This window comes from Buteo buteo, chromosome 3 (genome assembly GCF_964188355.1).
Source record: "Buteo buteo chromosome 3, bButBut1.hap1.1, whole genome shotgun sequence".
Lineage (NCBI taxonomy): Eukaryota > Metazoa > Chordata > Aves > Accipitriformes > Accipitridae > Buteo > Buteo buteo.
Genome location: NC_134173.1, coordinates 27,430,290 through 27,456,554, shown reverse-complemented (window position 1 = coordinate 27,456,554; position 26,265 = coordinate 27,430,290). Strand labels below are relative to the sequence as shown.

The following is a 26,265-nucleotide window of genomic DNA, read 5'->3' as shown; positions in this document are numbered from 1 at the left end:
AGACAATCTCACTCAGGACAGACAAAATCTCTTGTGCAGAAACATCTGCAGTTACCTCAGTAGTCAAGAAGGATAAAGAAGCATTCGGCTGAAGACGTTGCCTACAGCCTAACAGCCAGAGGATGGCTACACTCAGAATTTCAGAGACCTTTATGCTTCTGCTTCAGCAGATCTTATTGGAAACAGTGGGAATGTTCTGTAAAACTGGCTGCTACATTTTTTACAGTCAAAGCCCTTGGACATGCTTTTAACTAAATAAAAATAGTGCAGGCATCTACAGCCAACAGTGATGCTCTTCAATCAGACTTGGAGATTAATAGTTTATGAGGATTTTTGAATGTATATAAAAAAAGTTACACTTTGTATAGGAAAACAGTTCACTGAAGCAGTAGCAGTATTTAATGAGCTGATTGCACAGCGAGAATTAAAAATCTGTACAATACCCACAGAATCATGTACTTGCTTTTAAATCATGCTGAAATTCAAACAATCTACATAGCAAAATGGATTCTAATACATAAAAAGTATAATTATATCCCAAATGCTTATTTAATCATGTAGTGATTACTTCAGAAATTCTTACCTGTATTTACAACTATATATTCTCACTCTGCCTTCAGTGACAGGTCCAGGGCTATGTATTATTACCTCAGCAGTGTGTAACCGATCCTCTTCATTGGCATATTCAAAAACCAGAACATAGCGACCAACTTGAGGAACATTTATGGTCATCTGTAAATTGACCTAGATCAAGATCATTGAAAAAGAAAAAAGCCATTAGATTTTTCACTCCCTTTCTTGCAGGAAGCTCCCTTTTCCTGCCCTTTAAGCCAACCGGTCAGCATTAGTCCAGGGCCAATCCTGTAATGTCTCAGCAAAAGACATCCAGCAGAATGGAAGCAATGCCTGTAAATATCACTTTGTCCACTAATAAGAGTCAACCAGGTTCAAGAAGCAGCTGCCATTATAACAGTTCTAAGCAGGCTGTAAAATAAGCCTAATAATGAGTATATTATTAACTCTCTTCTTCCTGGTAGAACATACCAGTGAGGAAATTTTAATAATACTAAAAAATTGTCACTGTCATCTCTGAGCTATCTTTAATAACATATACAAATGGAGTCTACTTTTCCACTGAAAAAAACATTTCCAGGACCACAATTCCTACTAGAGCAGTGCTGTATATTGATTCCCTACAAAGAGTGAAAGTATCTTCTCCAGCAAACAGCCAATGCCGCTTCCTAAAGCATCAAGTTTTTCTTTTAGTTTATCTGCACAAATTGGTTAACACAATATTTGATGCAAAATACTTCAAAGTAGTTGTATGGAAAGTGCTGTGGTTACAGAGGTTTTTGCTACAGTTGGCTATATAATTATTTTCAAATTTAAACTGTTTTTTTCTCAATATTTCCTTAGGCTGTGAACACTTAAACCTGTAGATAATTGTGTCAACAGCCCTCTTGACGTCACTGCAATTATTCATACCAGTAAAGTTTTGCACATGCATCAGTGATGAAGCACCAGGGCCTGTGGCATGTAAGTATTCTTGTTGCACTTGGTATTTTTAAAAGCAATATCCAAGCACAGTAACAGATGGCATAATCATTTTTCATGTAATTATCATGTACTTGATAAAATACCTTATTTTTACCAAACACTTCTAGTGTAGCTTTTCATAAATATATGTTTCTCTTTCAATGCACCTACAGCAGTGGTATAATTGCTTCCGCTTGTTTTTAGTAAAGCAAATATTTTACCTAAGTTTAGCTATTTAAGAAAAAAGATTATAGTGATGCATGTACACCATTTCTGCTAACAAACCATTATGCCATTTCTGCTGCAATTAAACAGTATGCTGAACAAGCCAGTATGCCTAAAGCAAAAGGATTTTTATTTAATAAAATACTTCTATCAGAGTGAAATATCCACTCTAGTCACAGCTATAAATCTGCTTACACTGATCTGTTTACACAGTTCTGTACAGAATGCAGAGCTTGGTGCAGAGTCTGTTTTAGGGATGCATTACAGATCTGCAAATCCTGAGCTGTAAATGTGCAAGCATTTTAGTTGAGTAGGTTTATAGTCAACAGTGCAGATGGGACTGCAATTAGCAGGCAGGAATCTGACCTCTCTTCCACTGATATGGGTCATCACTGGTTGATCGGGAGTTGGCTGTCGCACAGATAGTCTTCTGTATTCTCCCCCATGTCTGAAGTACACTGCCTCTGAACCAAGGACACAGGAAAATCTGCCCAGTGGCAAATGCTGATAGAGCAAGCAGCTTACACAAAAAAAACCAAACAAACAAAACACAGGATTATTATTGGTTTCACGTGCAGCAGGATAATAATAAAATAATCCAAGGCACTGGTTTATTCTGTAGCGTATATACTGACTGCTCTGTTGAAGCACGTCCTGAATAGGTGCAAGGCTCTGTAACTTGGATCTGCAAGATGGATGCTTCGTAGTAATCACTAGGTAACAGCACCAAATAATCCTAAGAACAAAGAATACAACAAATGCAAGACCATGCAGAAAATTACAAAAGGAACATCTCTAGACTTTCACAATGTAGCAATGAACAAAACCAATCACATAAATAATTTTTACAGAGGATATCTGCAAAATGTCGACTTTTCTGTTGTTACATGGGCCAATAGCATCAGAATATGTCTCCCTAACTCTACTTACACCTTCCTAGAGATGGGATCAAGGCAGCTGCCCTGCAAGCAGGGAAGCTCTGAAGCCACTCTCCCATCATGTGTTGTACAAGACAGGGCTCATAAATGAGGCCCCCCCCAGCTTGGTAACAGAGAGCCAGCTGGGTGCAGTTTTCACCCAGAAGCGCAATCCACATGCACACAACTCAACTGTGCGTGACTCCACAAGGGAGATTCATGTATCCCAGGCGACTTCATAAAAATATTCCATGTAATCTCTTAAGCTGTGCTTCAAAAGCTGGTATATTTTTTCTCTGCCTTGCCTACTTGCTGGGCTAAGATCATTAATAAATTCCTTTTCAAAGGTATTAGTAAAAAAACCAGGCACAATAAGTACTGTCACTTTCAGCAAGAAATATGTTTGCAAGCTCTTTAGTAACATTTTAAGTGGTATTCCATAAATTTAACAGAGCCCCAGGCTTAACGACTAAAGACACTGTCTACTTGTTAACCCTATACAATATACATGTGAATTTCAGTATGCTGTCTTTGTGATCACACATGTTTAAGGTTTTTCATAAATGATCACCTCAAACAATTTTTCTTTTTATAGCAATTTCTCAGAACTGCTGTCAGAAAATTTTTCAGTTTTTCAGTGAGTGAAAGGACAGTAATGATGGGAGGATAAAAACATTTAGAAAATGACCTGCTAATCATGTAGCCCATCTTATAATACTTTTCTGAAGAATCTTTGTCAAGAAACTAAGGCCTTGATCATCTGTGGCAGAACCAAGCTTTAGATATGACATCTGATATGTAAGAATGATGAATTTCTGTGGGCATTTATGCTCAACCAATTGTGTTGTATGTTACTATTACTTTACCCTTTGAAATTACAGATTCCGGATAGACTTAAAGTCTGTAAGCACAAGGAAAATTAGAGCAGGTGAAAGTCAGAGAAGAAAAAAAAAAGAAAGAAGAGGCAGAACTGTAAATTTTCATAATGATATTCTGCTGCTGTACTCTTTTCACTAGTGCTGAATTTCAATTGCTTGCAGGGTTCTTCCCGGCAAATAACTCCAGAGCAATGCTATCATGACAGCCCTCAAGCGCTTGTTTTCCTCAATTGTTTTCTTACCAAGAGGACTTCCTCTGCCATTATACTGACAGTCCACGTGCCTGGAACCAGTGAGAAAGGCTCTGTGGAGCTTTTTCCTGGGATTGTGACAAAAGCTGGCTCCTTGCTGGGTGGGAAGACAAACTCTTTGCTCTGAGCAGCCCCTGCCAGCAAAAAAAAATTAAAAAGAAAAAAAAAAAAGTGAAAAATAAGGGACTCTGTAAGATGTCTCTACTCGCTTAGTGTGCTGGACTGATGATTTCATCCATTAAACTTGGTCTAACAGGAGCTGATCAATGATTTTGTGTCAATACATATTAACAGTGCATTCGAACACACACAGTAAGCTACAGAGCTATGCAGTGGTTGTTGTCTTCATTCTTATTAGTCTTGAGCAAATTGGTTCAGAAAAGCAGAGCTCTGCCCCTGTAATGGCCAGTTTTGCAATATTCTGAAATACTCACTTCTCCACTTTCCCCTTCCATTATTTTCCATACAACCTGTCTCTGCACCGACTCACAGTATGTTCAGCTGACAAGCCCTGTTCTCATGCGACTTCCAGCCAAATATTTCAGACACTGGAGGTTTTTAGTAGCATCTAAAAAGTTTAGTTACAAATAGCAACTGAAGGTAACTTCTGGGCAGAGATGATGTACAACAGAAAGATAGCTGCAGTATGTTTTATCAAAAAGAAGTCATGAGGATCAATTGTTATGAATATTAAAGGTTTCCTCTTTGAAGCCCCTGGACACAGACAAAAGCTGGTTCCCTGCGTCCCAGGCAATATCAGCCAGACGTGACCATGAACTGCTGCCACTCTGCTGAGTAGTATCTGTGAAGTTTTCAGTTTTGTCTCCTCCGAATTACTAAAAGCATTTATGACTAAACTCCATTAGCTCCCATCGGTATGCAGAGGTTAGGCATAATAAGAGATAATTCTGCATATAGGGTTGGTATGCCTCTACCGTTCAAAGGATATGGAGTATTTATCTTTTATCAGGGCCCAAAAGGCATCACATGCTGTTGAGGTCTGTAATGAGGGCTAACTTGGTAGATTGGATTTATCATTAAATGAATGTTATTCATGGAATGAAGGCAGAAGCCACCTTTAAACTGAAATATCAAAGGCAACTAAACCAAAATAAGTGCTGTTATCCCTTCTTTAAAAGCTTCATAAAACACACAGTTCAGAGCCAACAAGTACAGAACTGAAAGTACTGTTTGGCAAACATTTGGAAAAACACATGTTGATTACTACTGTAAGCAGGGGTTTCATGCAAAAACAGCCACATCAATTACACAGCAAAATATATTAGGAAAAGCACAAAAGAACTGACACTTTTAACAAAGTGATGCATTTTAAGCGACATTACAAATTTGACTTAGGTGCACCTTGAAAAGGCTCCTCTGATCTAACGTTCACCTGATCTGTTGTGCTGTTGAGTTGCACCTACCTGTTTCAGGCCGAGACTGACAAGCAGATATGCGACCAGATAATGTTTCACCTCCAGGGTTAATATACCTCAGGATAATGCGAAATAAGTAGAAGTTTGATTTTTCCACATTCAAAGTTATCCTCACTTCATTCTGAAAAATGGAAGTTAATAAACAAAAACAGCCGTAAAGTGCTGAATAGAGGAACAGTTAGAAGCCATGCAAGCACCATACTAAAGTCCTACAAGAAAAATGCACATGCAGACAAGTATATACTGGAACGGCAATGCTGGTGTATGACAGAGGAAGACAGGCAAGCCTAGTGAGAAAATTAATTCACTTACAAGTATAATTAGTGCCAAAATGTTTTCCCTCAGCAACTGAGATCTTCCCTTTAGAGCTTTTTGAGCCCATGCTGACATAGCGGAGGACTAGGTGGAAGAGCTTAGGGGAAGCCACAGTGATAGGCACAACCACCTCTGGCTGGGAAAAATAAAAAGAAAGGGAAAAAGGAGGAAAGGAAAGTATATTATTTGTTACTAGCACCCAGAGAAAGAAAACCCATTTGGCAAAGACAAACTCCATAACAGAAAAGAAAGGCTCGGGCAGCTTACAAAAGCATATAGAACAAAACCTCCTGTGAAATAAAACTCTTGTTGAATAACAGCCTATCCAGAAAGACACAGAATGGCTGAATTAACGTGTGTGTTGATATTGCACCTTGATATATGGGCAGTATTTTACTGTTATTCTCCCCTCCCATGCCATAATGGAGGTGTATGGTATCGAGGGCTGTCTGTAATCCTGGCTTCCCAAGGAACAGGCCAGAGTCACTGACCCTAGTCCGAGATCACACGCAATGCTCCACAGCATGCAGACGTCTCAGACCATCGCTGGAACAACTTCTACTCCTCCACCAGATCCCTTGGTTTCTTAAAATGCAATACCATGCATAACTCTCTTTGCCCTGGGCCTGAACGGACACCTCTGGAGCCACGCAGTTCTCGAGCCCGCAGGAGGCTGCATTCATACAAACCCCATTATTTCGTCTGCAGAGCAACAGAATTGGCAGAGACATGTTCAAAGGTTGGTGGTGGATTAGGAAAAAATAGGATTGGTGCAACCTCAAGGGTTTGGCTTCCTTCTTCCCATCCAAAATCCTAAAGCTCCCCTCATAATCCAACTCCCACCAGTTCACCCGTCACAATCCACTCACTGTCCCTTTCCAAGATGCTTGCGGTACGGTGACCTCCCCACCACTGGGGTCCATTCTGCTTCCCCAAATGCACACAGGTTTTTTCTCTGTTCCATACATTTGAGAATGGACCACAAAGCCTCATTTTCTCTTACTCCTAAAAGCTACAATAAATGCAAGACTGCCAGCTCCCATATGCTGCTCTGAATGTATATTCCTCAATTCTATCATCATCATCCCAGAGACCTCCACCTTCTCAATAGAAATGCAAAGCAGAAAGCAAAGACAGACAAATGACAGATGGCAGGGCTGAGAGATCTACAGAGACTAGATAGCTAAAATCTAGGTGATAGCAGAAGGGCAGTGGACCAGAATGGAAAATACAGACAATTAGGGGAAGGATTTACAAGTATTGTTTTAAATGGAGAAGGACAGCTTCTGAAGGATACTACATGGATAAGACAGGCATTGAGGGAACATTATCTATTGAAAAATAGATACAAACAAAAAAGAGAAGGCAAAAGAAATAAAGAAACATGCTTCAGGAGATTTATAAAAATGGTTTCTAAGCTTTTATGGAAAATCTAGAAGACACAGTGAAGGGAGAGAAAGAAGAGATATGTGAGGAATGAGGAAGAAAGAGATGTCGGTCCCTGGCTTTAAGCAAAGGCAGGGAGTGGGGAGAAATTATTCTTTGAGCTCTGTCACAAACTTGGGCAACTCTGGCCAGTGCTTTAAAATCTGAGCCCGACTGTCAGCTTCTCAGTCAATAATGAGACACTCATGTCAGCAGCATGACAGGGCACCAGTGACCTCCACTGAGGTCACACACAGTTTATTTATTTCACATCAAAAATTTTTAATTGTTTTGAAATAGTTTCTGTTCACAAAAAGTTGTTACATTAGCCTTTTGTGTGGTAGATATGGTAACACTACTTGTTTTCTACAAAATAAATGTCAGGAGGATTATTTCAGGGTCCTGCAAGACACAGAAATGCTATGTCAAAATCAGGAAAGTTCCTTGAAATGAAGAACGTGAGACTATCTCAGTTATGCAAGGATCTAACTAAGGAGGGCCTGGAGCTGGCAATTACTTACATGAGTGAAAAGCTTTATCCAGGTAAGCAAAATAATGCACACTTTTAGCAAGATTAGAGACTAAGCCCTTTCACTATCTCTTTACAAAATGCTACTGGATATGAAATGCAAAAAGCAGCTGAATTAGAAAGCAGAAGTTAAGAAATCACAGCTACTGGAGAGTTGCCTTCATTTGTGAATGTGGAGTAGTTCTGAAGATCCAACAAATATGAGCTCTGGGATAAAAAAAACCCAAAAGAACAAAGAGGAAAGAGTGAAAAATGAAGAACAGAAAGGAAATCACTATGCTTGTGCAATGGTTATGTGCTTATGTCTCAGACTATAGAGATCCATTAGTCCTTGGACAACTTACAGGGGCTGGACACAACTATACCATAGTACTACTTTTAAGAAGAGTGAGAAAATCCCATTTATTGCTCAAATCTACTGTTTTAAAATCCTGGTTCATTTGGTAGCAGTTCAGTCCAAAGTCAGACAGGTCCCTTCTCACACAGTTAGATTACGGTGACTTTCTTCCTGTGATTTACTTATTCTCCCTGCAGTTGTTTAGTTTATTTGTAGACTGTCATGAGACTAAAATATATGTTGCCAATATGCTCCTGCTAACAGCTTCTTTTACTGAATCACACATTCTCCTGTTTGCTGTAATGTGAAGGTATCATTCCTAATAAAAGTTGGTGCCTTTCTCTTCTTTGCCCAATGTAAGCTGCAGGTCTAAGCAGATGTCAGTGACAGCACTGTGACAGTACAAGAAGATCTTATGGACACAGACTGCCACGGAATTGTGTAACTCAAATTATTTAGCCAAGCATCAGTCTTCTGCTGTTTCTGCTCTCCTTAGCATGACAAGAATTTCTGCACTTAGTATTATAGACTTTGAAGCTATTAGTTCTTTTCTTTACACCTATCGCAAAATGTGTATTTCTCACAAAAAAACCCTCAAAGAACATTTCTGAAGAACACATATTTGCACAAGCAATGACTAACTTATAATAATACCAACGCACACTAATCCAAACAGCGATACAGTGCCAAAGCGTTCGGATTAGTGAGATCCTGTCCTTTTTCCTGGTTTCTCCATGACCTTGCACACAAATAGCAGTACCATAGAGACATACATACCATACACCTATATTTTCACCGCAAAGCCTTGAGTGAAATACTAGCTTACTTGTATAGAGGACATCTGGGCATATCCTCTCCAACTGAAGCTAGGAAATTCCTGAGGATCATAGCCAAACCGAATGTCCCTTCCCTTGACAGTAGTACCATCTTCAATCTCAAACTTCATGTGGTGCAGATCAGGGAAAAAATAGTTTTTTTCAGGCCTTTCAAGGAGGAGAAAAAACAACAAAGAATTATCAGTCGCTGTGTGGTCTCCATCTAAGAGCATAAAGCAGTGGGAGGGAGGTGACTTTCTGGTGACTGAGGAATCCTGACAGCAGCTAATAAATTCAAGACAGCTGATAAGGCGGATGTAATGAGAATTCTCTTTCCAGAAGCTTTTACAGCTTACATACATTTTCTTACATAATTGTTGATAGATATATAGATACATATGCAATAGTATTGCAGAACAGGTATTGGTTATTTAAGGAAACAAGTTAAAAGATCTTATTAAAATAACAGAAGAAAACTGCCCAGCAAAATTAATATCAATAACTAATACAATTTATCAGCTGATTTATCAACAAATCCAGAACCTCACGTGAAAGGATAGCAAGGGACTTGTGGGCAGTTTCAAAAGAACTGTGCTGAAGCATGAGCTATCGGGAGCTACAGCCAGACTCACTCCCGACAGTCCGTCCCCACGATGTGCGCCCTGCACTGGCAGCCACCCGAAGGCTCGGCACATGACGGGCTGAGGGATCCTCCAACATCACACCGGCAGCCTGTCACGCAGAGAGCAGAAGCCAAATATCTCATCAGAAAAAAAGTGATAAAAGTTATCAGCAAACACACCACGCTTCCGCTAATTAAACACCATTAATGACTGGTTCCCTCCTTCCGGAGCCCTTCAGACTCCCCTCCCCTCAGACTCTTTCAAACACATGCTAACACACATGCATAAGCTGCAATTATTTCTGGCTTCCCATGTTTGTAGTTGTTTTCTTTATTTCTCCTTGGAATGTGACAAAAGCCACTTTTTAAAAAAAATCACAAGTAATAAGCCATGCCACATTACTAAATACAGGACTGCAGTTTTGCAGAACAGCCATTCAAACATTTTGCTAATAAGTCAGAATTTCTAGAGCAATATCACGATGAATAATTATTAAACCCACCCCCTCAACCACTGCCCCCCCAAAAAACCCAACTAACTTACAAAAATTGCAAGATGTTAATTTTTCAGAGTCTGGTATCCCAATATTTAATTTATCTTACAAATGTTGCACACAACAAGAACATATGTGTTCATATAAAAGCATATGCGTAATTTTAACCAATACTGGACAACAATATTGAATGACTTTCTACAGGAGACAGGACTTGTGGCACAAGCTAACGGACACCTCTAGTAACGAGGTATAATATATCGTACTATGGAACAAGTATGTCTAGGCTAAAAATTTCAAGCTGAATTAAAAGATTGAAATTTCCTAAACATGTATTTACATCGTAGTGTAAAAGCATCCTGTTTTCTCAGACATGTTAAGCTCCTGTAATCTCACTGAAATCAAGGATAATTAAAGTATTTGACACTTTTGTGAAACCAGATCCTTTTCACTAGCTCCTTGGTTTGCACATTAGGCATGAAAGCTTGCTTTGATACAGTAGCCATTACTTTTAACTTTGCACATATTAAATGATTGTTAGAAGTACTTCAGTGCTTTAAAAATAAATCTCTTGCATCAACCATGGACAGGTGTAAGGCACACTGAAGTCAGTGAAAGTGCTTTCAATAATTTTAACAAAGCTAAAGCTACAGTGGCGGGACAAAAAGGGGAGGGAACTGTTGAAGTAGCCCTACATCACTCAAAACACATGGCAGAGCAAGTATCCTTCAGAAGGACCACTTTCTCCACATCACAGCTACATCTGACTCTCTTCAAAACACATTGAACCCTGGGCTAAAGCAGTATATGAATATACCTGCAAAAAAAGAAAAAATCAAGCTAGTATTTTTTGTAACATTTTAAGTTTTTATTGCAGCAGCAGACCTTAGAAAACTGCTATGCAGAACAGCTACCGCTCCTACAGGTAACATTTGCAGGAACGTCAACCATCCCTGGCCCCACAACTGGGGAGGAGGAGTGAGAGGAGGAATGACTCTCAGTTATCTTATTTGATAACAGCTTCAGCAGCACCTCATGGGACCTCATTGCAGGGATTTGACAGAGAAGCCTCAGGCAAGTGGGGAAAGCGAGGTGAAGGACAATGAACTCAAAGAGTAACACCTTTCCGCACGTCAGCGAGCCACAAAATGGCTGGGAACCACAGTGGTAACATCTGCCTTGCTCCTTCTCCCTTTGGAAGGGAAAGGAGGAATTACACGGGTTACGAACGATTACAAGCAGTAGTGCAAAACTCTGTGCATGTGAGTTATTCAACAAATACATCCACATTTTAAAAGTACAACCTAGGGAATTCTAAAGACTTTTGTGCTAAATGCAAATGTGCTACTAGATATGTCCTTTATTCATTTTACCTTGGCAGCCAAAATAATTCTTGTTTTCAAGAGCATAATAACCAGCTTCACAAGTGTCACAGGAATCTCCACAAACATTAGATTTGCAGTAACAATGCCCATTTTCCTGTGAAGAAAACAATTTCATCAAAAATGTTTCACCACCTTTTCCAGAACTTTAATCTTTCAATACTTGGAATTCCCTCGAATTCTAAAGAGGAAAAACATTCTAACCTCAACAAAAAATATTATCAGGACATAACTTCTGTCATTTACTGTCTTCAGTCAACAGACTAGAAAATACATAAACTCAAGATGATGAAAAATTCTCAGAACTTTTATACATCCCTAGGGTGTATAAAACTTCTGTATAAAACTGCTTCTTTGCTGTATAAAACCAGCCACTTTATGTGCAAAAGCAATAATCAGTACTAAGATTTCTACCTTACCAAATGTTACAACAATTTATCTTTACAAAAATCAGTTTCATTAATGTATTTCTTTTAATTTCACTTTACCTGCTGACATTCTCCGACTCCACTTAGAGTTCCACTCACATCACACTGGCATGCTGCACAGATGAAAAAAAGACAGTCTGCATTTTGTCTTTTCAAGATACTTTACAGGAAAAAAACCCCACCACCCTGAATCTGCAATTTTGAATCATAGTGCCACAAGGTGGATTTTACTCTGCAAGGTTCAAGAATAGCAGATGGATACTAGCACAAGTTGAGAAGGAAAAGTAAAGGAGAAAGAGTGAGGACTTCTGTGTATGTGTGATTTACTGGTGTGTTTTGAAGTGTTCTAACTTGTGTTTAACACAAAGTCTTGAGTTTGGATTTACAATTGTTTTCTTTCTTAGAAACATTCAGACAATTGATTCAAAACTGTGTCTCGCAGCCTGACTGGCACCTTCTATTCTGCAGTGCTACTTTGGGACCAGTTCAACTCTCCATATGAAATATAAATGAAGCAAATATGCAGGAAGGAGCTATGCTGACCTAGAGGTTTGGTGAAACCCAGTATTGACTCTGTGACTGAAGGCAGAGAAGATGAATTACATGAAAGGTGCAGTAATTAATCTTTGAGGAGATGTTTAGACTGTATAGTATTTAGAGATTTAGAGTCAAAGATGTAATGATCTAGGTATCAGCTCTAAGGCTACTCATCCTTTCTAGGTAGCTGTTGTGGTGGAACCTGTTGGAAAGGACATAGCAGGGGAGAAAAATACCTTTAAAGTTTTTTTATCTTTATCCTTTATTAAAAAGAATACTATCTGTCTGAAAAACACACACTCGCTGTTAGCAAGCACTGAAAATTGCAAACAGATTGGTATTATATGGACATAAACTATAACAGATTTGTCACACCCTGAAGCCACAAGAAGGCTTTTCACTCCTCTACAAGATAGGAGATGATAATAAATGAAAAAGCACCTTTTTCTCAAAACAATGAGCCAAATTCTGGTTTCAGTGTTAAGGGCAGAAAACCCATCCCACTCCAGCAAAATTGCCATAGGGCCATATGAAGTACACACCATTGTAATTCAGAGCACACCTTGGTCCAGCACTAGCAAGCACTCATGAAATCATGGTCTAATTTCTAAAAGTAACTGCTGGTATCATGGGTAATTTGGTGTTACAATTAAGTAGCATTAAAAACATGCTGTTAACAAGAGTTGTGAAAGTCACTGAGCACTGAAGATGGCAACAGTGAACAAAGATGACTTTCAAGAGAATTTAACACATTCTGTAAGCCTAAGAAATATGTCATGAAACCGTACCTGTACATCCCTCAGGGTTTTCTTTGGCCAGCTTCCAGTACAATGGTTTGCATTTACTACAGGTGGGACCTTCAACGTGCTGAAGACATTGACAATAGCCCTAATGACAGAAAAGAGTTAATATGGGTTCATCTGTTTCATAAAAAACATACTGCTCTTTAGTACTAAGAAAAAACTAATACTATTAACAGCTCAGGCAGGTTACTGACTTTTACAGAAGCATAGAAACTGAGGCTGATTCAGACTTCTTAGATTTTTCTGTCTCATACTATCAGCACAGGATTTTTCCACCCTGCGTATTTTTTCCATACCTAGTTTATTCTAAATGTCCCAATGGATGTACTTTCCAATTCTTTTATAGCCTTATTAGAACTGTTCTAAAGTATTAACTGTTTTGCAAAAAGTTTAAAAAACAAATTTCCTTTAAAATAATAATCAATTTTCATACTTACTCTTTCCTTTACTGGTGGAAGACACCCATAGCTGTATACATGAGCCTAAATAGATACCTCTTCCATCTGTCAGACTGACCCTCTACGTCTTCTTTGCTACACATTTAGCAATGATTGTGATTTCTGATAATATGCTACTACTAATAACCATCACTGTATTAATAACAATAATAGTGGAATAGCAACAGTTACAAAGAGATAATAATTTTTTCAAGAATACTTTGATGCTGAAATGGCCTGTTGCGACCCAGAACCAGAAAGTCTTTGAGACTTGCATAGGCTTATATGCATATCTGCATGTATATATTAGTGTTCCGGCACACCAAGAAGACATAAACAGTATGCATAGTCTATATACAAAAGATAAAAAAAAACCATCCTCAACAGCTAATTGCACTGGTATGATCAAAGAACAAAACACAAAGTTTATTTCCACTCTTACTCTGCAAATAAGCTTGTGCAATTCTTTCAGTCTAAGAGCAGGCTTCAGGACTTGAGCAATGAAGTGAATGTGTTCAGCAAAGGCACATGAATTATTAACACGTACCGTTAGCTGCAGCAGTAGAATACTTACGGAATGAGAACCAATGCTACCTGAAGGGTCACATTCACTGTTGACACCTTTATGAAATTAAAAAAAAAAACACATTGAAAGATCTTTTGAAAACAGAGCTGCGGAATGTAGTAGTGCAGAAGTACAATGCAGCACGTATGAGTATGAAAGGGCTATTTAACACGGTTACCTTGGAGGCACTCAAACACTTTAAACTTCAAGACCAGCAGAAGACTTTAATAGTGATTTTTCAATGTGTGTTTAGCCCGGTTTAGACTATGCAAAGGTTTGGTACACAAAGTAGTCACTTGGAAAACTATAGCACTAACCTACAGAACTGAGAGATGTTTTCTTAAAGTTGCTGTGCCATTGTCTAAAAAAGGTTTTAATCTTATAGTTCACTTCATGAAATAACATACAGAATGACAAATAAGCTCATCTAATATGTGCTCCTGGTGTGTCCTTCCCTCCCCATGCTTCAGGGGGTTTCTATAAAAGTTTGCACACAGCAGAGTGCCCTGGAGTACCCTGCAATAGAAATGGGGGCAATTCAAATCAGAATGGAGGATTTTTCCCTCAGAAACATTACCTTTGCAGTTGGGGAAACTGTCAGCTGCAGAAAGGCATCTGTTGCACTGTCGCCCCGTGATGCCCGTTTGACACTCGCACTGCCCCAACGTGGGATCACACGTGCCGTGCTGGGAACCGTCGGGAGAGCAGCGGCAAGCTACGTAACAACAAACATAGACAGCGGTGGGAGGGTTCACCCTGTACGTACCAAGCAACAACCTTCCAAAACTTTAGTACTGTAGAGGTTTTGAATACTATTTGTCTAGAGTGTCCTTCACTTTTCCTTCCAATAAATAGCTCACAAGGTCCTCCTATAACTCGCAGGGTCCTCGCCCCTGCTTGGAACCTATGAGTTTCAGGTGACCTGTACCATCTTGACATTGTTTTCTTTGTTCTTGACAGAAACAGGTAGGATTATCTGGAACCGTAATAAATCTCTCTTCCTCAACTTCTTTGTCCCATCCTAAGAGCAGGCTTGGTTTTGGCTTTCTGCTTTCTTGATCTTCCCATGGTTACAGAAAGCACAGGGCAAATTCTGTAATTAGACCTGCACTTAAAAATATGATGGCAAAATACAGAATATAAAATGGTATGCCCATCACACCTTTAGATGTGACGGGAAAGGAAGCCAGAAGCAAGCTTTGAAATACACCATGCAGCAGTCTTACTGCTTCAGATTCCTGCGTAAGGTCTCAGTTGTGCAATGATTTACATACACAGGGTCAATAAGAATAATGCCACAATAAAAGCAATGCCGCTGCAGCCCAGGGGACTAATCTTTGCTCAGATAGAGTCTAAGGGTGAAATGGTTAATGACAATTATTTTAGTAAAGTAGTAGCCAGTCTCCTAAACAGAGAGAACAAACCTGTCAGATTATTTTTTGCTGTGGTTGTGGTGATTAGTAATGGCAGAATTCTGAGGATACATTCCTTCTTTAGCACTAATAATCTTTTGATTTCTAGGAAAGAGCAGTCCTGTTCATGATGACCAAGTAGCTTGCTGATTTTAGTGATAGAGAGCAGGTTTCCCTCTGCTTGATGTGAAAAACCTACACACGTTCTGAGCCTAATCAACTGATCCACATGGGCAGGAAAAATTGTTGATATGATGGAAGATTCACAGAGTCAAGCCCTTCTAGACTAGGATTTATGCTGTAACCTTGGAACATGTCAAGAGCACACACTAATGCACTTACTTAAAAGTTTACAGGACAGTGTATCAAATATTAGAAGCCCAAACCAGTTGAAACATAGCTTATGTTCTGTAAGTTGAGTGAGCCAGAACACATAAAGGTAAATTCCCATTGCACAGCCTAAGCTTTAGATTCCATATTTTAAAAGAGAGATACAAGTGCACCAAGGCCAAACATTGCCATGCTCACATTAATCCAACTAGCACAGGAACAGCGGTGATGTGCCAGGGAGGACTACCAGAGTGTGTGCCTGCCAGAAAGCCTGGCCACTGCCTGGATCTTCAGTGTCACTGTTGCCAGCTTTGGATGGAACAGAACTATCATGGTTACATAGATAGTTTTACATGGAAATATATTAGAGAAAGTTTATTTTCTTCTGTATTGCAGAAATAAGAAGGGAACCCCAGTAAAAGGAGCAAAGGCATTTACTCACGCAAGCAGCTGGGATATCTGTAATAACCTGGAGCGCACTGGTCACATCTAAGTCCAGCGTAGTTGCTACGGCACAGACACTGACCTCTAGGACCACATGTATTCTCCACTGAGCCGACAGCATCACAGTTACATTCTGCATAGAGAAAAATAAATAATAATTGTCCTGACAGATACATGTCTCAACCAGCGGTTATTTAAAACAGAATTTGCCAAAAAAGTTACCTTTGAATATAAAGCAATCATGAGGAAACCAGACAAACCATAATTTTACCACCGAAAATAATTATCTTGAAATAGATGCTTATACTGTAATTGCATCCTCAACCATTGATAATCAGGTTCTTACTGCAATTCTATAAAGTACAGTTTAGAGATTTAGTTTGATGCCTCGCAAAACACATGTGTAAGGGACAGAAATCCATCTTAGGATGGAAATAACGTCACATGAGAGAAGTACTTAACATCTTTTAAAAAATAACCTCTGAGAAACAGCATCTACAAAGCTAGGCTAGGTCTAATGGCTAACAACACGCTTATTAGTAATGATGCACAAGCACAAGTTCATGGTGCACAAATAAAAGATGCACAAGGTAAAAACTGCTGACATCTTAATTTCACAAGCTGGCAAGCAGTGAATTGCAGGAATCTGCATGTAATACATAAGACACATTGTCAGACTATAACAAAAGCTATTGTCAGACTATAGCAACAAACTTCTCTTGGAGTTATCACTATTTTATGCTAACAGTTCTATCACAGATAAGACGTGCTATTTTATTGAAACAATGCTGGATGTTACACAGGGTCACACTTCATAGGTACATGAATGGGAGCCCATCTGGGAATCCCAGCTGCCCAAGGTACAAGCCAAAGTGTTGCAGTTAATCACTTGGATTTTATGACTGACAGAAATGGCTGACCGACAGAAGTATAAAACAAACACTGTCTTTTCATTCCATGTTCGTGTTCCTGGTTACCCCTTTCGGTTCCTCTTTCTGCTGCAGCCAAGGACATCTGACTTTGCTGTGTTTACTTCAAAGACGCCTGGAAAGACGCAGGGCTTGCTAGGAAGTTAGTATAAGAGCAATACAAATAATGAAGCTTCCAAAAACATCACCTACACTAGAGTCCACCCCCAGCTGAGCATTATATTGCATTCTGTCCTCATTTTAATAATACTGATTTGTTTAAAAGCTTAATTTTGATATCACTCCTATTGAATAAAGCTTCTATTGAGTTCAATAAAGCAAGACCAGAGAGATCAGTTCTAGCTGCAGCAGCCAAAAAGTTATAGATCTACCTTCCTTCTAAAGATGACAATTCCAAACAGGAGTTGCAGGCTGGGCTGCTCACTTTCCACCACAGTTTGCAGCATGATACGTTAGTTTAAGTTTAAACCTGTGGCAGCTTATTTTAACAGAACAAGTTGTGAACTGCAGCAGTTTTGAGTAATCCCACTGACTGCGTTTTCAATTATTTTTATCTGTCTTTTACAGTTTCTTTTTGCATGCTCCTTTAAGCTCTTACGTCTCTTTTCAGCTTTTGGTGTTGAAAGTTCAAACGTATTCAATATAGGTTTGATTTGCTTTAATATTGCTACCTGATCAAGTTCTAAGAAAAAAAAAATATGGTTAGAGTATTTTAAAACCACTGAACAGCATGTACCAACACAGAATCCTGATTTTATGTTTCTCATTAAAAAACGTTCATCTACTCCAGACCATAAAACACAGTCACATGGTATTTCTTTATTCCACCCATTGTGTTTGGTAACACAACATAATATATCCTTGCAAGGGCATAAAGGAGTCTGCTGTCTATTCATAGGATGTAAACAAGTACGTAAGCCCAAAAGGAAAAGGACTGCTATAGCCAACAACCAAAAATAATGAGAGAGAAGAAAGTAAATCGTAACGTTCTATGTGAATCTTGCTAAGCTGTACAGGAAAGTATATACTAGAACTCAGCAATACCCTATATTCTTTCTCACTGTAAAATTCACTAAGGATTAAGGGCCTCTCTCTCACTCACTGCAAAGGCAGACGAAACCTAGGAGCCAGATCGGACTTGATGGATTCCTCATACACACCCAAAACCATTATGATATTCAAGGTTATACTTCATCAGTGCTGATCAATTTTCCTCTCTTGTAAAAGGCAGGCTAGTCCTTGGTGGCAGGTACACTGGTGAAGCCCTGTGGAGATCATTTATGTTTCATGATTACATGAACAGAGGTTGGCTCTGCGCCTGTTGTACGATCTTAGAGTGAGAAATCACTGTGAAGGGCAAAATGGGAGCTTCTCATTTTCAGATTTACAGGACACACCTTTTACAAGGTACCAGAAGAAGACCCTCTGCTAAAGTAAATTAGTGCTTCGCAGCTCCACTATGCCAGTTCCGTAGCAGTCAAGCATGCTCTGTAGTTGTAGGTCTCCATGTGACAACAGCTTTCAGATCCTTTGGTTATCAGTAAGACAGCTGTGCTGACTGAGGCTATATCAAACCACCTGACCATGCAAAAAAAAGCCTGTCAGAAAAAAACTATATAATTCTTCCCTACTATGGAAACATGCCTGGAGTTAGTGCTTGGAGAATGAGAACGTATGAGGATTTCACTGTAGAGAACAAGAGTCCCCTGCTCATTTATTGCTGTGAACATTGCTTCAGCCACTGCAAAAAGGGTATCTGAAAAGCACTCCAGTCTGCCTGTTCGGGGGCCTCTTTGATGCTGTACATGCAACCGGCAGCCTTACCTGGACAGGCAGGGAAAGAGTGGTGGCCAGGCTGACAGCTGTCACACTGAAGTCCAGCCACCCCGGAGCGACAAAGACACATCCCGAGAAAATCGCAGACTTCAGGCTGGGTACCCGCCACATTACATTCGCACACTGCAAATAAGAAAAGACATGTCAGAGGCAGCCTCTGCACAGGCTCTCTTCTTTTATCTTTCTTTAAATAAAAAAAAAAAAGAAGAGAAAAAGCAACTCCCTGATGCTCAACGGGACCCAAATCCTCCCATCAGATTTGATTCATAACAGCTTTTATTGATTGCCCACATCAGTAATAATTCAGTATCGAGAGAGACATTAATGGAAGAGCAAAAGAGTCTGGCTCAAAGTGACTACTGGGTCCAGTATCAGTGTTGCAGCGCTACACTTAGCCTGTCCCCACTCAGAGTCTGATTTATCGATGCCAAGTGGTATGCCAGCTATTGAAAGTAGCTCCATCCTTTTTTAAGACTAAAATGAAACAATTTATGGTTTTGATTTACAATCTCAGGTGGGAGGCGTTAATAAAAGCCTAAAAAGACAGTGCAGAGATGGTTAATAAAGTTTAAAACCAGTCAGTTTTCTAGTATTGATTAGAAAGGGCAGCCTGGCGCATCAAAGTGAGGTTGCAAACTCAAATTAAACACAAATATTTTTTTTAAAAAACAAGGATAAGTAACAGAAATATTCCCAAATGTATTCTAAATTTCATCATTGTTACTAAATCCAACTCCAGACTGGAGTCTGACAGCTACATCACACAGCAGATGGCAATCAAGAAAACAGGGGCATTTTTAAATAGAAATCTCCCCTCATCATGTTTTTCTTCTTCTTCAATTTCTGTGAGTTTTGGGAGACACCCTTGCGAACACATCTCCATGGCAAAAGAATTTCATCCCTCAGTATAAAACTTGGGTCTGTATTTTGGATACACTTGCTGAAACGGAATGTTTGGCTTACCCTGGCAGAAGGGGTAATGAAAATACCCAGGTGCACAGGTATCACAGGAAAACCCCTGAAATCCAGTTCGACATCTGCACTGTCCAGTATTTACATCGCAGTCACCGCCCAGCACTCCTGCACCGTGACACTGGCATGCTGAAGAGCACATTTGTAAAGAAAATATTTGTGGCATTACAATCTTAAAGTTCCTGTTTCACTTGGAAGCCGAAGGCTGGCATTTATGCCAGAGTGCAGGCTCCAAGCATCAAAGAAACTACGGCACTTACACAGACACTGGGGGCCAAAATACCCTGGTTTGCAGCCATCTTCGAGTTACAAAAGGAAAGGAAAAGAAAGAAAGGAACAAAGTTAGTGCATAAAATCATGCAACTCCTCGTATTTTGCAGAGAAAAACAGATCAGTGCTTAGTAATTATTACTCTTGAACCAACGAAATTATTTGTATGACCCTTAAACACAAAACTCATTTAAAAAAATAATAATCTGTAATAGAGCTTAGTCTGTCAGCGCAAATTTACAACTTCTACAGACACAGAAGCTTCCACTTAGAGGCAGCTGCCTTTCTTATGCCTTCAGACTCAGATGCTACTCAATGAAAATATAAATAGCTCAAGATCTGTTTTCTCCTGTTCATTTTTATTCATTTTACTTTGGAGTTTTCTTTCTTCTTCTTTTTAAAAATATATGATAGAAGGGGATATACGACAGAGCACACCCAGAGGTCTGCCAGGGCAATTATTTTGGATGCTGGACGAAGGAGATAAGTGGTACAGGAGTCTGAGGCTTTGTGGGCTGTGACGGCAACTGCAGACACTTTCAAGAAAACAACTGGGACTTGTAAATACATACATGGATTTGTACTGTCTGCTTATATCTAAGTGTCTGCTACATGCACAGACAAAAACACTTTTTCATTTTCATAAACTCCAGTTCTATTAAAGCTATTAGAAATAAAGGAGAAGAATGTTGATTTTAGGATACGAAAAAGGGTTTGAGGTTTTTTTAAAGTTATTAATCCTGAAGTATGTATGTGGTTATGCACTAGCTGTGATGATGTCTCCATTCTGCAGTATAATAATATATACTAAAAAGTATAAGCCCACTGAGGGAATAATTGTATGGATTTCAGGCAGCTTTGCAGTGGGCTAAATAAGAAATATGTAGCTCGCTCAGAAATCAAAGTCCTTCACTGCCAAGGGCAATGTACAATTTGCCAGGTGCAAGAGGACAGTCCAGAAGCAGAGGCCAGTTAGCCTTAAGGAAGAGATTTACACCGCAGTGCAGCTGACAAGTTGTACATGTCAGAAAGTCTTGATGGATATGTTCATAAGAGCACCAAACAAGATGGTCAGCCTCTTCTGCAGATGTTTGCCGGAGGCTGGTCAAATTTATTTTGATCCATAACTCTTCCTGAAACTAGCCTACTAAACTGTTTAATACAAACATGACAGTAAAATGAACTTCTGGCAAGAACAAAAGCTCTCTGAAAGACAAATACCAACAGTGGCAAAATTACTACATAAATCTCCATGAAAGACCAGGCACCACCAAAACAGCGAACAATAGCAACACAGGGAAAAATAGTGAAATGGGGGGCCGGCGGGGGGGGGGACCACCAAGAACTTGCCGATTATGTCACCAGCCATAGCGTCTCTTGGATTGGGAGAAGTAAAAGGATATACAGGAATACCTTCAAAACAAAAGAAACAGTGAAGTGTATTTGAAACAGACACATTTATTTCATTATGACAAACAATGAAGTCATCTCCTGTCAATACAGAGAGCATGATATTCGCATGACTCTAGTAACCAACTTTGGCTTAGTTTTCTTTCAGTTAGGAACAGGATAAGAAACATTTTACTTTTGATCTCCAATTCAGGTACAGACATCCCTTCTCAAAAGAACAGTATGAAAGGCCAGACACCATTTGGAAATGCTACCAGGTTGCTTCCCTGCTTCCTACCCTTTTGTACAGAAAGCTTTCTCATGCTAGACGGTGTTATGAGAGCTATCTAGGGAGCTCTGTATTTATTTCACATTTTCTGCTTCCAGCTGAAGGTCCATCTCCTGCTATTGAGCATTATCACTCACTGCCTGAACTGCCAGAATTCGTGACGTGTGTGGTACATCTTAGGAGTTTTTTATCTGAGAATCTTTCCAAAGTTGATAAGCTACAAACATCAGTGAGACTTAGAACAAGGTCCACCTGAGCTGAACTTACTTAAAAATGTTGGATTACAAACAAGAGGATACATGAGGTGTCATAATCTAGAATGTACAGAGAGGATTTATTCTAACAGAGCCACTGAATTCAAACAACATTCAATTTTTTACAGTTTTTTTCCTTTGTTTTGTATTATTTCCTTCTTCCATTTTTATCATGGTACTTCTCTTTTAGTCAGACCTCAAATCTTGCCCCAGAACAACACCTGTTTTAGTAACTGTCAGAAACACACTTCTCCTGAGGGCACAAATCATCCCACCGATGCATTTTTAGAATCCAATCATGGAGCTTTTATGTGGCAAACACAATCCTGATGTTGCATTTTCTTCCCAGGTATTTTATATATAATTTATTTATGGGGAAAGCATTTAATTTTCTGAATTCCCAGCACTTAATATTAATGTCCTTATTTTAAAGTAAAAATCTAATTTTCAATTAATCAATTGCATTAGATAAATGGAAGCACTCAGCAGTTCTGTGTCACATCATTTTTTCTAATGTGTTTATTTTCTTTGGATTTACAAACAGCTTTCCTTCAACCACTTCTTAAAAAATCTGAAAAAACCTGGAACCCTTTCTTCAACCACATATCTGCACCTACCCACAGTCAGGCAAAAAGAAGAGAGCATAGCTGAGAGCCTTAAGCTCTGCCAGTAGGACCTTTCCAACATTACGCAGGCACTATTTTAGAATTACTCTTATTTATGTTAGAATAATTTTTATTTATTTTAGAATCCTCTGCAAGCCCACAAGCTTTGTTTATCAGGGATGCAAGTTCCAAATCCTAGGAGGTGTCAAGGAGAACACATAACCATTTTCTCCCCTCTCTCTCACTACAGTCATGTTCCATTTCCCAGTCCAAGTGGTCTTTATGCCTAAAGACCCTGAGATACGTTTGAACAATTTGTCCAGGGCTTTAGAACTGAAATTCATGACTCACGGAGACATAGGTGGTAGCCTCTCTGGAGATGTCTTAAATTAACTCAGAATTGTGAGAATGCAGCACAATCTATTTGATTTTCAAGTAAACATTGTTTTGTAAAGTAAACAAGACTCTCTTCAGTATTATGACAATTGATTTATAAGAACATGTAAACATGTGAAGCTGAAATGCCAGATGTTTTAACCAAGTCAAGTGTCATGAAAACAGCTAATTCTTTAATGAGCTTTTAAAATAAAGGAAGCGAGTCATTTTTATTTGCATACTTACGGACACAAAATGGATAATCATAGAATCCATCAGCACAGCGTTCACAGTTTTCTCCCTGGAAATTCTGCTTACAGAAACAGCGGCCAGACCCTTCCTCACAGCCCTCTGCACGCTCCGAGTTACAACTGCAGGCTAAGTAAGTATCAGCAATTAGGCACTTTTTGGAAAATAGTTGATTTGCCTTTTACAGCAGTGTACTATGGCATTATAATAGCATCACATTCGCAGTTGTGTATGTCTCATTATTTAAAGAATTAACATTTGCATACTGTCTCATATTTTCCAAGTACTCTATCACCAATTAATATTTGTGATATCCCTTAGAAGTAAGACCTATATTATTTTTTTAGAGTCTTAAATTTTTTTTAATTCAGAAAGCTGCATGTTATTACTCCACAGCACTGCAGCAACTATCTTTTCTGTGGCTTCTGCTCATCTCTCTCCGAGGTCTAGGCTAAGTACCACGCTCCATCCACCTTCCCTTATACACCACGTGCAACATTACGGCAGCACGCCACAGCTCTGTTGACTTTCCATTCATTTCAATACCCAAATACAGCAAACCATAGTTTCCTCCTACCTGTCACAAGGCTCCTTCAGCCTGTGTGTAATCCAACTCTTATCTCTTGCCTATACTCAGTTCTTCCTTTTTAAATGTTATATTAGTAATTATCCTATTGCGTTATTTATTAGATGTTAGGTTCAGCATTGCATAAAGTAGGAGTAGTGAACCTCGTGACCTTTTGAGGTATAGAATAAAATTTTTACGTGACCAAGAGCCAAAGGATACCTCACATGTACATCAGAGAGCTAAGAGAAGCAAGGTCATGGGAGTAGGAGATGAGAGTGGCTTCCTAGAACTCATGCCAGCTCACTGTGGGGTGTGTAGCAGCACCCCAGGCTTACGTGACCCTATCTCCTCAGCAGCCTTTTCTGCCTTACTTCCTCCTATTGTCCTGCTGCTGGTCTGAAGCTTTAGGCTTATATGACACATAAGTTAAGAAGGGTGTAAAAGGGTCTAAAGCAACACAGAAAGTCATTTGCAGTTGCTCTCCAACATCTTTTGGCCACTCTTTCATTTTTCCTCCCCAAAAGAGGCATCCCTTGCCCTGATTATAGCAAAAAAACCCCAAGCCACTACCATGAGAAGATGCTTAATGGAGAAGGACTCACGTATACAGCCATCAGGAGCTCTCGCTGGAACACCATAAGGACGATAGTAACCTCCTGCACACTTCTCACAGTTAACGCCAGCTGTGTTATGCTGTGCAAAATAAAACAAAAGGAGAATATGAGATAAAAAGGGGAACTTGGAAGAATTAACATACAATAAAATCCTTTACACTGTTTCTATAGGATCAGCACAGGAAAAAAGTAGAATATGACTGCAATAAAGACAGCATTCATCATTTGCTGTTCTTTAATCACCTGTTCTGTACAGATTTCTTTATCATTATATTCTCACATAAAGCAGATGAATTTTATCTTTAAAGCATGATAAAAAAGAGCTGTTTTAACAAAAAAAAATTAAATCTAGGAAAAAAATTCTGTTTTCTCTATCATGATATTTATCTCTTTTCATACTGTTTTCTTATCATAACGTATACACTGTTCAAGCAACTGCATCATTCATTTTTCCTCATACTATATATTGCTTTTCTGAATACCCTATGTCTAAGATCAGCAACATCAAAATAAACTAAAACCTGATCAGTCAGGTCAGCTCAAAGCAGATCTTCCATTAGAAAACTATGTCTCTGTAGACATGTGTTTTAGGCACACAGAAAAAATATCATAAATAACTTGAACTACAGCAAAAATATATAACTCCCCTGTGAACACAGTCCTGAGTGTATTTCAACTCGTGCAGCAAAGCTCTGCCCTGTGGTGGTGCAGCAGGGGCACGCAGCAGTGGTGGCATGTACCAGTTGAGTAAATCACAGTCACGAGGCATCCTGGTGAGCTCGTAGTCTCTTGAGCAGGGAACTGGAGAAGGAAGCTTTGCCCTGGAGCAACCAAAGCAGCTTCCCCCAGCTCCCACTCACTGTTTAGTTCCTCCTTAGGGAGTGTTGCAATTCAGGGCTGAGCAGGGACCCAGCATTTAACGGAAGGACTGGTGGGGCAGTTCATGAGCAGGGCATCCAGGAGGCTGCTGGGGCTGCTGCTCGGGGTTGGCGCTCTCAGTTTGCGCAGCAGTTTTGGGTTCTGCTTCCAGCTCTGCCGGGAGCCTCCTTAGCATCTTCAGATCTGAGCTACTGCTAGGAAAGGCTGATGCTAGATCAGGGAGGGCGATGCTCACATCGCACAGCGGACGGAGACACAGCAGTTGTTGCAGCACTTAGCATGGCAGGAGAACAGAGGGGCCCAGCATCTCTGCTCAAGGCTGTGCAGGGCTACTTGGACATTGCGCAGCGTTGGTCTCAACACACTGCAGGGCATATTCTTCAGAGACTACTGGTGCTAACTCCTGTGGCACATCAGAGTCTCCATCCAGGAGGTGGATGCCACTGTCCAGGTCTGGGGCTATAGAGAGTGCCTGGGCCTCTCCCTGGGGCTCGGGGCAGGTGATGAACCTGTGCAGAGCTTGAGGGTAAGGGCCAGAGGACAGACCAGCACAGCTGATATTGCAGTAGGTGTCTGTTACCTGAGCAAGAAGGCAAATGAAGCCTTCATTAGGGAACTAGACAAAGCTTTGGTACTCATGGATGACTTTAACCGCCTGAGTACCTGCCAGAAGGGCAATGCAGCTGGGTGCAAGCAATCCAGAAGTTGTTTCGAATGTATCAAAGACAATTTCTGGATGTAGAGGTTCATGAACCAGTTAGGGGAGATGCTCCGTTCAAACTGACACCCTCTAACAAGGAAGAACATGTGGAGGTTGAGGGCAGCCTTGGCTGCAGTGACCCCAAGACTGTGGATTTTAAGCTGCTGAGACAAGTAAGCAAGACACATAGCAGAATTACAGTCCTGGGCTTCAGAAAA

At 39.8% G+C, this 26,265-nt stretch overlaps 1 protein-coding gene across 5 annotated transcripts in view; it reads right to left on the bottom strand.

Annotated features, from left to right (window-relative positions):
• Window positions 1-26,265, bottom strand: part of LAMA3 (laminin subunit alpha 3) — a 121,282-nt gene that overhangs the window by 62,632 nt on the left and 32,385 nt on the right. For 3 of the 5 annotated variants that reach the window (XR_012649775.1, XM_075023146.1, XM_075023149.1), the window contains exons 9-27: window positions 24,457-24,547; window positions 23,284-23,415; window positions 21,476-21,538; window positions 20,116-20,154; window positions 19,847-19,984; window positions 18,872-19,006; window positions 16,117-16,251; window positions 14,510-14,647; window positions 13,942-13,988; window positions 12,916-13,015; window positions 11,651-11,703; window positions 11,154-11,259; window positions 9,297-9,396; window positions 8,676-8,832; window positions 5,556-5,694; window positions 3,799-3,941; window positions 2,397-2,497; window positions 2,128-2,281; window positions 584-744 (exon numbers count right to left, since the gene is read on the bottom strand). Coding sequence is in view for 4 of the 5 variants with exons in the window: in XM_075023146.1 (XP_074879247.1) it covers window positions 584-744; window positions 2,128-2,281; window positions 2,397-2,497; window positions 3,799-3,941; window positions 5,556-5,694; window positions 8,676-8,832; window positions 9,297-9,396; window positions 11,154-11,259; window positions 11,651-11,703; window positions 12,916-13,015; window positions 13,942-13,988; window positions 14,510-14,647; window positions 16,117-16,251; window positions 18,872-19,006; window positions 19,847-19,984; window positions 20,116-20,154; window positions 21,476-21,538; window positions 23,284-23,415; window positions 24,457-24,547 (2,132 nt within the window). In the remaining variant the exon portion in view is untranslated. Of the gene's footprint in view, window positions 1-583; window positions 745-2,127; window positions 2,282-2,396; window positions 2,498-3,798; window positions 3,942-5,231; window positions 5,365-5,555; window positions 5,695-8,675; window positions 8,833-9,296; window positions 9,397-11,153; window positions 11,260-11,650; window positions 11,704-12,915; window positions 13,016-13,941; window positions 13,989-14,509; window positions 14,648-16,116; window positions 16,252-18,871; window positions 19,007-19,846; window positions 19,985-20,115; window positions 20,155-21,475; window positions 21,539-23,283; window positions 23,416-24,456; window positions 24,548-26,265 lie in introns of all 5 variants that reach the window. The other 2 variants (XM_075023147.1, XM_075023148.1) reach the window with 2 other exon arrangements.